General features: G+C 35.2%; 1 protein-coding gene across 2 annotated transcripts in view; it reads left to right on the top strand.

The window, feature by feature from the left end:
• Nucleotides 1–13925, top strand: part of ANKS1B (ankyrin repeat and sterile alpha motif domain containing 1B) — a 404590-nt gene that overhangs the window by 71479 nt on the left and 319186 nt on the right. For both annotated transcript variants that reach the window (XM_057385963.1, XM_057385955.1), the window contains exons 7-8: nt 1267–1377; nt 4430–4605. In XM_057385963.1, the coding sequence (XP_057241946.1) occupies nt 1267–1377; nt 4430–4605 (287 nt within the window). The remainder of the gene's footprint in view (nt 1–1266; nt 1378–4429; nt 4606–13925) is intronic.

Genomic DNA, 13925 nt, shown 5'->3' with positions numbered 1-13925 from the left:
CAGTTCATCTTTGCTTCTTTGCTTTCAGACCCACACATAAGCACAAAACAAAGTACCTATTTTCATGTGAAGAAATTTATGATAGATTATGCCAGGGACCGATGCCAGGCATCGTATTTAATATAAGGCACTTTTAAATCATACAATTTTTTWAAAAATATCCCAACAATCTGTAAAGCATCTTGAAACTGCATGCTGTTCTATGCCATTTCCAATTTCAATTTCTCAGATATCTGTTTTATCACCAATTATATTTGGGTTTTGGGATTTGTTATTTAATCATGAGTAACAGCAAGCTAAACAAGCGCATTGTAGACTGTAGAAATTAAATCAGGAAGATTTCACTTCCCAGAAACTCCTTAGTCCTTCAGAGTGATATTGATGAAAGAAGTTATTGTAATTTGCTGCTGTGTCTTTGTTATTGTGGTTAGCATCAGTATCAGAATGAAATTATTTAAGCGACTTCAGAAAGTCAAGAAAATTCAGAATACCTGCCCCACTATTGCATGAGTTATTTTCTTATTTATCATTGCCCTGCAATTCATTGAGGTCTTGGTCTTCCATTGAGGTAGCTTGTGTAGAAAAGAACATGAAAGTAATGTAGATATTTATATGAAAAGAACAGTAATGAAATTGAAGTTTAGCACATTAATTATTTCATGGTTTTGTGTTTTTATAAATCTTGTGAAAAGATTTATACTTGTTTCACTGATTTATACTTTTATAAATCTTGTGAAAAGATTACTTGGGGCAAAGTAAGTTTTAAGGAGAAAAAACAGAATTTTTTGTGTGCTGCTTTTTAGATTGCAGGTTTCAACTAAATTTTCAAGAATGCTTTAATTTTTTTTTCTGTAAGCAGAGTATTTCATTTTCTTAACAATATCAATGTTTGTATGTATTGTGAACATTCTGAATATCTTAACTAAAAACTTGTAACAAAGTTAAAATGTCTCTTTTCATTAATGTAATGGAACAGTTACATTAATATTTCAAAGAGACAGGAAAAACACAGGGACAGTCTCAACTCATTACCCTTACAATGAGATTTCTGTAGCAGTTTCAGCAGATTAGAGCACTGGTCATTATAGTGTTGTAAAACACATTCAACAAATTATTGCCTTGCAGCAATGTTKGTGAATAATTACAGTGTTGTAGTATGAAAAATTGGAAAGGCTTTAATGAAAAATGAAGTAGCAAATATACTTTGGATTGAAATAAATGCCCTTAATTCAGTCTTTCAAGTGTATGTGTATCTTTAACTTGCAGAATATATGGAAACAGGAAATGCAAGTATTTCAGAGGAACGCCCCCTGGAATGTGCAGAACATCAGTCTTGCGTTTTGTCCCCAGAAGTTCCTCCATCTCCAAAGGCTAAAAGTAAATACATGTACTCTGTGAATGCAAAAGCTGTACTGAATTTATCTTTAAAATTAACATTCATACAAACATACAAAGTGGAGAAAATATTAAGAAAGTTATTGATATCAAGTAGGGKTTTTTTTCTACCATGAATTACCTACCTTGACTACATACAGTGTAATCATGTCATACTGAAAAGCAAGGAGCTGTATTCTCAGAAATAACAAGTCACTAATGGATTACAATGTACTGCATTATATGATCTTAAGTATTTTWAATTTATCTGAAGTTATCCATTTTATAATCAAATAAAACAAAAACAGTGAATATGTTGAAACACTCTGCAGGCATTGTTTGCATTCCAGTTAAAAATTGAATTTACTTCATCTTTCCCAAAGAGTGCATCTACCATTTGTTTTACATTTGGAAGCCTCTTGCAAAGTTCACAAATGTACTGCTCTTCCATTCATCTTCCAACACAGCTYTCATACACTCTGGTGCTCACTGTTTTGTGAATGTGCTTTCATTTTATGTTCTGCTTCACCATTTACACACCACAATCACTAAAGCAGGGCATTTCCTGAGTGTGGTGTTATCTTGCTCTTTCACAATAATCATCCTTCTGTAGCACCAAACCAGATTCCTGCCTTCAGTAATCACCCAGAGTGAGCAAATYGACTGCTGGCAAATAATTAAGCCTCTCCTTGGTTTTGTTGTGTGAGTTGTGATGTTATTTTGTTAGTGGTGTTTTTTTGTGTTGGCTTGGTTTGGTTCAGTATTTTTTTTGTCTTAACATGTTTGCTGGGAGAGTTTTCATTTATGAGAAAATAAAGGTTTCTGATGCATGTCAGATTATGATCTTCATCATGATAGTGAACAAATGCTGTAGTTCCAATCATATTTCCCATTGGGATACTGAACAGATATATGGTGTATGAAGATAAATAGTTCCTTTGAGATTAGTGGTACTGTGAATCTAGCTACCATATGCAATAGAAATGTCTGTCCTGAAATTAAGTAGCAAATATTTTTCAAATATGTTTTACTTCTAACGATAAGGTCATGATCTCACATTTCTTATTTCCTCTTACAAGTTATAAATAATGTAAAGCACACTGGCTGAGTTTTGCTTGTCTATTGTGTAATTTGATACTAAAGAAGAGAAATTATACTTGAACATGCTTCCCATCCATCTGTCTGCCATTCTCTTGACAGTCTAATTTGAAATAATTTAAACTAACTTTGGAAGAGGGATAGCAGTATCAATTATTTTTCTGTGACTTTCATGAAAACAGGGAGTTGTATAGAGGAGGAAGACCTGAATTAGTACATGCACTGAAAGAAATAGGTAAAATGTGTCTTTTATGTATTCTGGCTGCAATCAGCCAGTCATCTAGTGCACTTTCACCCAGGTCACTCCAGTTTTGTCACACGGAATTCGTTCTTGCCCAGTAAGAAATACTGCAGGCCATATGTGGGAGAGCATAGGATTGGATACATGAAGATAGTTCTGTAGGGAGCATTAGTTTCTGTTTCTTTATAGCACGCTGTATGATGATTTTAGAACAGTTTTTAATAGTTGGATATTTTACTTCCAATTTTTAGTTCTAATATTAATMTGGAATGATTTCTGATTTCTAATTAAAAAGCACTATATAAATAAGCCCGATTATATTTTTGCTAATTTACAAGTTTCATCCAAAGTTATTGTTGACTAAGAGTAGCAATAGTTTTGAATGCAAAATTTCTGTTACTTAGATATTAAAAAGCAATTAAATGCTTTTAATGCAATTAACAACTTCTGTACTTTTCTCTGAAAATTTCCATRATAACTGGCTATGGTTATAACTTTAAATGTATTTTTGCATATTTATGCTTACTTAGCATAGCAAACAGTAACTATGGAAAGAAAYGAAACAAACAGAGCTCTAGACCAAGCAGATATGGGTTTTTTTCAGTGGATTCTTTCATTATGTGAGTATACTGAAGTCTGTTTTATGTATGAGCTTAATATGCTCACTCTGTTTTTTCTTTTCAGCTTTTTTTTTTTTTCCCAAAGATGGAGTAACATGGAAGCATCTGTATTTTGTCAAGTACAAGTGCTGCAGCCTCCACCAATATGACTGTTGTAAACCTAGTTGAGAAAAGGGGTTTCTCACTTGCTCCTGGAAACGCTTGGCTTTCACTTGTATTTTCATTGCTGTTACTAAAGGCAGCTGTGTGACACACGCAGGGTAGATAATCAGAACCCAATGTGGTTGATCATAATGAGCAGCTTTTCAGTCTGTGGAGGCCTTGCTGCTCCCAGTGGACTATTTGCAGAACGGTTAGCACTCAATAYGATTCTAGTACTTATTACTACCGCCATTTCCAATAGTGGTCCTCAGTTAGTATAGACATATAAAGCCTTTTGTCTTACTGTTCTGGTAGATTGCTTAGTTAAAGAAATCTGATAAATTGAGGTGAAAACATAAAACACAACGCAGAATGCACTAATTACAGGTTTCTGATAGACTGCTGTAGGGTGGTGTGTTTTAAACATGTGGGTTTTGCCCAGTGTGTTCTTCCACCATTCCATTTAATCCTGGGAGTGTGAGCAAGAATTATTCATAAAGCAGCTACTTTGATGGGGGAGATGTGCATTCTTAGTCACTCACAGTTTACAGAGCTTATGTAGTATATTCATTAATTACAGCAGCAAACATGAACCCGATGCAGACTATGGGATATTCATTTTGTATGTTTGTGGGGTTTTATATTTTTGGACAGTTGCTATTTGTAGATCATTTTTAGGATTAGAAAACAGAAAGGGTAAGTATATATTCATTGTAACTAAATGCAAGGTATAGGGCAATGCCGAATTATGTAGATTGCCTCTAGCAAATTCCCAGTCTGGAATGAAATGCCATTATTTTTGAGCAGGGAATGGTGCATGAAGATCAGTATTTAGAAGATAAGGTATGGAAAATGACAGATATTCAATAAAGTTTAAAGACTGTGTATTTCCTTTTTAGGCATAAATTACTCCTGGTATTCTAATTACTGACTAATGGTGTGTCTGTTTTCAAAGGTGAAGCTGTGACTGGAGAATTATCAAAGCTCTTAGATGAAATCAAATTGTGCCAAGAAAAGGAATACTCTTTTGAAGATCTGTCTCATACAATATCAGACCATTATCTGGAAAATTTTAGTAAAGTATCAGAGGAAGAGCTTATGACCAGTGGAAGCCAAACCAAGCTTAATGTAGTAAGTAAGATGGGATACAAGGGCAATATATTCAGTTACATCTGGTTTATTTATGGCACACGTAAAAAAGAAATAGTAAGAGTGAGAATAGTACATTATAATAAAAAATAATATAGCATGTGCTTCTTACAGATTTAGAATGTAATGTTCACTTCATTTTACAAAGGTATCACTTACCACACACCTCAGAATGGCTTTTTATGGCACCACCACTAATACATTCAGGTTACTGGTTTTGAACATGGGGAGGGCAAGGAAGGGTTTTTTGAGAAATCAGTGGAAATCAGTGTGAGCAATACTATACTGAATACTAAATGTTGGCAGAATCTGATCAAATATGCCCCCAAAAGGATCAGCTAAGCATCCTCAGTTATTATTCTTATACATTTTAGTATTAAATTCCTTTCTCAGTAGCCTAAGGATATTGAAGACTGRATCTCTAATACTGAAAATTGTTGTGGTTTTGATATTTCCATGATTTCCAACTATAATTGAAGATGACTTCATTGCTATTATTATTGTGAAGAAAGTACTACAAGGCTACAAGGTTGTTGTTTTGTTTTCTTTTTCTCCAGTTGAGTTCTCTTCCTCAACAGGTTTCCTGGTTTCAGCTGGTTTAGGCTTAATTTTGAGGCATGACATTAAGTAAACATGATAGTGCAGAACAGAGAAAAACTACTAAGTTTGAAATTTCAATTATTGCTTTTCATAAGTTAAGGAAAATTATGGCCAGTTATGTGAGGAAAACCATGGCAAGTTATGGACTTTCATGTTTTGGACAATTTTTAATTTTATATATATATATATATATATAGACACAGGGAGGTTTACGAAGATGAATATCTGCCCTGAAATGCTTTCATAAACCCCTTCTAGATGTTTGAATGTATGAAGTGTTATAATGAACTCAATCTGACCAGAGTACTGATCTTATTTAAGCATTTTTAGACGCTTGTCTAGTGTCTCTCTGCATTTAGGTGCTAACTGCTATTTAAATCTTCTCAGCTGCTGTTTTGCAGAAAATGTATTCCCTATAAATCTGTCTGCTCAGACCTAAATGAAATGCAGTGTGAATAGAAAGTATTCAGACACTAAATCTGTAATTCTTGTGACAGAKAAATATAAAGGTAAATTAGGCAATATATCTTTTTGGTATTTCATATATCTTTTATTGAACTAGATGWGAAAACGAACCTTCAAAATTGGGGACTGTTTAAAGCATGTTATGGTGTTCTCCTATTAGGGCATCCAGCTTTTCTTTAAAAGAGAAGTGTAATCAGGATGATGGGTATGCACTCCCAACATGGTGCTGGGATGGCAGGCAGAACATGTTTTCCCCTACAGTAAGCCCAGCTATACAGATCTGTGTGGAGAGGACTCTTTGGTGGAATGTGAGGTTTTTCTATTTGTTCTAATGCAGCCATTTAATTTTTTTTAATGCATTTTAGGGTTATTAGTCTGTTCAGTTGCTACCTGGCTGCCATGCATCAAAAAAATGTGACAAAAATGGAACTCACTTCCAATGTCTTTTAATTTTGAGYGGGTGCTGCCTTCCATTTGTGTTTAGGCTCCCTGTATAGTGCATGGGTGATACAAAAAGCCACATGCTCTGTAAGGAGCCATGAAAGARTAATCAGGAAGAAGCACTTAAGTTAAGAGATACGTTTAGCTCTGAAAATGACTCTGAAGGTGAATACTGCCAAATTGTTCTGGGGGCAGGTCCAGCAAGCACAGCCATGGAAGATGTGTGATAGTATGGTGATGACTAGAGAAACTTAAATGAATATTTATGCATAAGAACATGACGATACAGAAAGAAGTGAAGATGTATGTAGATGTGGAGAGTCAGAAATAGATTCCTTGGATATGTATTAAAGAAGAGAGATTCCTGCAACTCTGACTTAAGTTTTCTYCTTCATGGGAAGCTTCTGTAAGAATCTCAATAGGTTAAGTGGGTTCTTATCTGTTGTCTGCGTTTGTTCAGCTTGCATTTGTTTCTACTGCACATACCAAAGCCCTATGGAAGTATAGGCAATACAGGAATATGTGACACTGGAGCACAGACTCTTTCTGCCTGCTGGACTGAGTGTTACCTTTCTCTATTAKCAGCTCCAGCAGAGGGCTGGAGCCCCTCCAGCTATGCTTCCACGAAGGAGCCATGACTTCAGCTTCAAATCAGTAGTTTTTTCCTAACTTTCGTTGCTGGCTGTGCTAGCATCAGCGCTGAAGAGGTGTAGAAGTCAGGACCCTGTTGATAATATATTAGACGATGCCATTTCCTGAATAAATGTCGATTCCAGGCTTTTCAACTTGGAATTTGACAATCTGAAAAATTTCCAAAATCCAAGTCATGTCACTTTGTGACACTTGGGGAGATTTTGCAAAGGAACTGGCTACTTGGAGACGTGCATTTTTTTTGCATCACACTGTTGTTCAAAGAAATGGGAGACTGGGGAATTTCTGATTGGAACAGTAACTTGTGGATCATAAACTTAGGAAGCTGGAGTGAGGAGCACCAGGAGATATCTCCCAAGGATRCCATGTGCTTGGGAAAGAGAAGGCATCAGCAAGCAGAGTGTATTTCAAAGCATTTTTTAAATAACTAGCTCTTTTCAAGAGGGCCAGAACAACTGTGTTACTGCTCTGGCTAAATGAGGTTAAGACTGATTTGGGACTGTGGAAAGGAAGGTCTGTCTATTCAGAATCCACAGCCTGGAATTCTGTCCTGAATTTTAAATCCCAGCCTCTGTTGTTTGGCAGAGTGGGGCTCACAGTTTTTGTTTAGTGTAAGAGTAGTGGGGTTGCCTGCTTTTTAATGTAATAACTTGAGAGCAAAGACTTCATCTGGAAGAGTGGTGTTCAGTTCTTTCCATGACGTAGTGATGAGTTTCAACATTGGTTTTATAGTCTCCCAGATAAAGTACTGATCATCAGGCCATTATCCTTTCTGATATTGTTTCTGTAGAGTACAGCCAGTGGAAAAAATACCAGTGCAATCTGAAGAGCAGGGCTTTGGATGCCTTTTTCACAGGCACATTCTCTTCCTTTTCTGGTCTTGGATGTCTTGCACTGTTTGTTGCTTAGTGATATAGCACTTGTAGAATTCTACACTTTCCTTGAAAGAAGTGGGTTTGGAAGTCTTTTAGRTCAAGGACAGAATTGAATCCTTTCTTCCATTTGCCATGTTATTAGACGATTAGTCATCCAACGACATAGCAAGTGGTTCTGGAATGTTTGTAGTAAGGAACTACTTATTTGCATCAAATTTTGCATTGAAAACACAACATGTTTTTATTTCTTTTATATGTTACTCTTGGCTAGGTATGTGATTTATGACATAAGGCATTAAAACTTCAGTGACTTACGTGCTCACAGTATTTTCAAGTCAAATAGGAAGCAGAGTTTGCACAGCTCTGAGGTTAGGTGAAAAAGAACAAAAAGAATAAAGRAAAGAAAAAAGAGAAAAAATGAACTTTTGGGTTTAATTTTTCTGAGTTCCAAATTACTAGTCAGATTTGACTCTTACATTTCCTTGGGCGATGGAGGTGCTGAATAGGAAAATTGATGGTCAGGATCTTGTGGACTGGAAGGCATGAACATCTTGTAGAGGGACAGTACAATGGAGCAGTAAGCAGAAATTAGGACAGTAAGAGTTGGCCCACAGTGTAGACATGAATAGGAGCAGGTCTGGAGATGAGTAAAGATCTCCCCCCAAGATGCTTCCAGTCCAAAAGTTGAAAGGGGAACTGTAACAGTATCGGAGCTCTGGAAGAGCAGATTGTGTTAGCTTCCTGAATGGGGGAATGATTAATCAAGAGGAGAGCCCTGAATGCTGAATAGCACAGAGCCAGATGAGAATTAGTTATTAGTGATTTTCTATTGGAAGAGTACATTATTAAGAATAAACAGAAGGAAGTCAAAGCTGCACTGGAAACTTCATAATTTCAATGTTTTCTTTTGCAACTCTGGCTGTGTTTGGTGTGCTGTCATGCAAAATATTTATGCCATGTTTTCTAGTTTATCTTTACCAGTCATTAGAACATGAAYATTACAGCATACCATGCAACAACCCCTGCTCATTTCTTCACAAAATTAAAGGCCATATTGAACATAGTTCTGCAATTCTACTTCAGAGAGAGCTCCAAAAGGCATTCATASAGCTACACATCATTTTGGTTGGAATTCCTAGTAAATCTCAATGACTTGTATGCTGGGTGGGGTTCACGGTCAATTCATAGATTTTCGCCTCTRGTCCCTGTCTTTGTTTTTCCCATTTTGGTCATTGTGACTTGAATACCCTCTTTAGTTCCCTGTGTGTGCAAAGGCATGGAAAGCCCTGACTGGTGCTGCACAGGCAAGCTGGGAAAGCTTTATACTTGTGTTTTGCTCGGTGMTGACATATTACAGTTTTTCTGTGTTCCCTAAATAAAGATCTTTCAAAAAACCTAGAATTTGATTGTTCAGTGAGTCAGAAAAGAGGTTGTGCTTCAAAACACATTCCAGAAAACATGAGGTGGAAAAAGATAGCAGAAAATCCTTGATTTTCATCACGGTTCAGGTAACTAAGGTGTTTCCTTTTCAGGCTGAATTAAGCATGATTGCTAGCAAAATCAGCTTCTGACAGTTAATTATAGCAGTTTTAGGCTTTTTTTTTTTAAAGTATAATTTAAAAAATACTTATTTTCCAATAGATGGCAGTCTGGTTCAGTAATTTCAAGAACAAAAGCAACCATCTTATATAAGAGTTTTCCAACTTTTTTCATTGCTTGCTGCATTAAAATCGTGCATTTTAACACAGTTGATAGTGCAAACTGCTTCCAAATGAACATCTTTAGAAGAAAATTATGGAACATTATGACATACACTTAAACGACAAAACATCAGGATTAAATTTAGAAGTGTATCATAGCAAAGAGGTTACACACTAAGTGTGTATTCAAACAATGTGTGTGAATTGAACAGCAAGCAAGAAAATTTAAATGGGTATAACATGCAAAGCAGGGATCCAGAAAAATTAAGTATGTCAAGAAAATGAGTAGAAGACTGTCTACTGTGAGAATCCTGAGCTCTGGCAAGTAAATTGCCTGATGTTCCTCTGTCCTTGGAGTACTAATACCATTACTAGTTWCCTGTCAGGTATGAGATTCCTGTGTATGTATTCGTGTGAGGGTAATCATTCTAAATGTATTATAAAACACAGAAATGTGCCATCTTTATTGCAATGTACTTGTACATTGTTTTTCTTAAAAGAAAAAAAAAATCAGAAAATAGAAATACAGGCTTTATGTACATATAAGAAATTCCTATGGATATCAAAGAATATGTTACTTTTTATTTGCTTTGGACAGCCTATGATTGCAAAATGAAAAGAAAGGATTAAGAACTTCTACGTTTGCATATGTATGTATATGAGTGTGTGTATATATATATATATATATATATATACACACTAGATCTCAGACTTTTTCTTTCATAAACTTGGTATTTTATTTTAAAAATGTTTTCTTACAATTGTCTCTTAAAAGGGCTTCATCTTACTCTGTGTTCAAAAGCTTATTCCAGTCCTTGTTTTGAAAAGTGTAGTTTTCTTTTCATGAAGTGACCATAACTATTCTGCATATTTTTTGAGAATGAGATTTTTTGTGCTAAAACTAATTTTAAAAGGTGCCACTTCAATGAAAATGAAACTCCAGATTGAAGTATTTTCTTCAGAACAGTGTCTTTAATCTTGTGTAGTAGATGGTTGTTTGGCAATGTTTGCTTTTACATTTATACTGTTGTGTTCAGAAGCATATTAAAAAAATGTGTTATTAATTTTCAAGCAAATGTAATAATATCTTACTGTCTTTGTATTTGTGACATGAGTTTAGATTAAAGAAACAGTTCCAGAAAGTTTTCTCTGTTCATAAAAACAGAGGATTTATGTATATATGTTAMAGGATTTTGCTTAATTAATTACATAAACACTGAGAAACTTAAATTTAAGGTACCCCTCATTCTTTTTCTTTTAAACTGAAAACAGTAAACCAATGTAGTGACTGCACTACAGAGGGATTTCACAGAAGTGGCAGCAGCATATCTGTTTAAATTTTATGTGGTTATATAATAGATACTAAGGGCTGTTAGCAGCAATTTAAATTTAAACATGAGGAAGGGTTCTGTGTAGTCTCAGGAAAAAGATTTGGATTTCATCACAGGCATATAAATGTCAGTTTCTGCTTAATTCTGTCATCCAGAAAGGGAAGTTATACTGTGCATGTTAAGAGAGAGTGTAAAAAAACCCCTTAAAATTATAATAACATTGCTGAAAACAGTGATGTTCCATATTCAAAGAGAAAGTTCAGCTTATGTCAGAATATCAAGAAGATGAGGCTAGTAACAGCAATAAAATATAACCGGTTTGGTTTATATCTAAGGGGACATTCAAAAAGCACATAATTATGTGGTTTTGAAAGAAGTTGGCTAGGCTRATATATTAGAGGTGGATACAATTTATGCATGGTTTTTCAGAAGTCATTTATTCTGATTGATTTTTTTTTTCTCTAAGGAAAAGAACAATTATTTTTGATAAAAAGCACACWTTTTTTTTTTTTTAGTTTGCAAAATAATAATTACCAGAATTTGCTGAGGAATGCTGAAGCAAATATTTTAGTAGCATTATTCAAGAGTATTATTTGGGTCTTCAGTTTTAGTATAGCATTTAAATAACTAATAACTGGACTGAAATATAATACCTAAGAGTGACCAAGCATGCTCGAGTAAAATAATTGTTGTCTTGAGCCTTTAAAAATACCACACGCTTGCCTGCATGCATTATTGAGGGAGGGATACAAAATTTCACAGAACAATGATGATGAGCAAGCCAGAAGTATATACAATGGCTTACTAATGAGGATACATTAAAAACACATCAAGAACAATTTTGGTTGCTTATTCATTAGGGAATAGTAAGATAATCAGGCCTGATTGTTGGGGGCTTCATGGATAAAAACAGACAAATTTTAAATTATTTAATATAGTAACACTGAAATTGATAATAAAGCTTCACTTTATTTTGCAGATATTTATGATGTATTAAAAAAAGGAAGAGCATTGTACTGAGAGACAATGTTTGGAATATTGTTGCTTTACTGTATTCCCTTTTTATAATAATGTTAGAAAATTTAGGTATTGCCAAATTTTGGTGTTGCAAGAGTTTCATTTTAAGTTTTCTTTCCCTCAGTTCAGTTATGAATCCTATTTTACAAGCATATACTGACTTACTTTTCTGGGAAGCAAAAGTGTGAAGGCCATCTCTCCTGGGATATGTAAACTTWACTTTTTGAGATTCCTTTGTTGGAAGGGTCTACCCACTCTCTGAAGATAAGATTATGTAACTTTAAAAGTTGATTTTAAAAGCCACCACCCATCCTCTAGTGAAGGGGAGTTCWGACATTTTTTATGTATCCTTTCCTAACCTGTATTCTATAGCTATACCTGTATAACTATTCTATATAGTTAAAAAAGATTCTGTTTTGTATCTGTACGTTAGGCTATGCTTCAGCACAATGTGGTAAAAATTTGTGTTAGAGGGGTCCTAGTAGAAGCTATGTGGAACTCTACACGGAATAATTTGCCTGGTATCAATTCTTCACAGCCGAGTAAATTAGCCTGCAGCTCCCTGCTGCTGTGATTTCAGGTAGGATTGCTAGACAATCCTCCAGTGAGCTGCACAGACTTACCCTGTGAGAAAGCCAGTGCTTGTTTAAGAATATAAAATCTCAAAATATGACAATACTTAGTGTGATTTGAACTACATGGAGTTAACTATAAGGAAGGGAAGATGCTGGCCAAGCCACCAGTTCATTTAATCTTCATTAAGAAGTACCTYCTCTTTTCTCCACTAGAGTGATTTTCTGGAATATTTAACCAGTCTGTGCGACTGTGTGTGTGGCAAATTCCTTGACTATCAGGTACTAGCAGGAAAATAGCTTACAGACAAATGAATCTCTCTGAATAGTGCTGTGTTTAGCTTGCAGTGGTGAAGCCTAGAGGTATCTAATCCTTTTGCTCCAATCTGTCACATTGTTTACCACCATGACCCTGTATTGCTGTTTTGCAGAATGTGTGCCCTATACATGGGCATTTTCTTTTATTGGCTGAGTATATACTTCCATTTATTCTTATATGGTACAATCTGACAGAATAAAAAATAACAAATGCTTTGTGCACACTCTTCATAATTTGCAATACTTCGGCTTGTTCTTTCTTAAAGCTTGCTTTTTCCTGACTAAGTAATCTTAACATTTTCAAGTTTATTTTGCATGTAAGTCTTTTCATGCTGCCAACCACTTTCACTTGCCCTGCTGTGGGCTCTTTCATCTCAGCTAAATCTTTTACATAAGGATCTTGGATATGGGTTTMGAATTTTTTCCATATAAAGTTATTATAATCCAAGCTTCTCAGATCAAAGAGCTTGTTTTTCTTTATGGTTGTAAAGCTGTGTGTAAATTTGGGGTGCTATTTCAATGAGGAGTAATACTTTGTCTACTCAAAAATTCTGTTGGAGAGGTAGGTTTTATTAAATTGACTACAGTAGATTTTTCTTTCTCACAAGGACAATTTTAGTTCAATACTGAGCAGGTATGTAATTTGAAGAGTAATCTCTGTTTCATTATGCTTAGATGAATACCAAAGATACCTACTTATCTCAATAAGATTAGCCAAGGTCTGAGGACTCCATAAGAACTGATCTTGAAATCTCTTCCCAATATGAAATGTATTTGCTTACATTAAATATTTTTATGTGTTCAATGCTTTTCTTTTAGAGAACCTTCTTTTTCAGCCATATCTGTTTCATTATTTTTTTAACATCCCTGAGCTGCCTGTGCCATTGTGCCACTGTTGCCAGTGCATGCACTGRAGAACACCTGTTTCTTCCCTTTTTTTGGTCCTTCATCGTGGGAGTATGTAGTAGTGTACATACAATGTCCGTTTTTAAGCKGCAGTCTTCAGCTTCATTTTGGACATTCCAAGAAAGTTTCAGTCACTTCTGGAGAGCAGATGAGAAGACAATACCATGAGATTTCCACCCAGGCAGGTGACTTTTTAATTTTAACATTAGCTCTCTCTTTGTCATGTTACTGTAAAACCAAAACATCAGGAAGACTAAGTTATTAGACACCAAATGTGCTTCATTCAAGCCTGATGCTCCTTAGAAGGCTGTCAAAAAAAATCTGTCATGGACTCCTACCCTTCATTTTTGTTGGATTTCTTCTCTCCTGAGACTGTTCTCCAGTGTTAGTCAGAATCAGGTTTACAGATTCTTCTTCACAAGAGAA

Source organism: Malurus melanocephalus, unplaced genomic scaffold (assembly GCF_030028575.1).
Source record: "Malurus melanocephalus ecotype Western Australia unplaced genomic scaffold, MMel_1.1 scaffold_16, whole genome shotgun sequence".
NCBI classification, from domain to species: Eukaryota; Metazoa; Chordata; class Aves; order Passeriformes; family Maluridae; genus Malurus; species Malurus melanocephalus.
The sequence above is the reverse complement of the archived record's forward strand: the minus strand, read 5'-3'. Positions and strand labels throughout refer to the sequence as shown.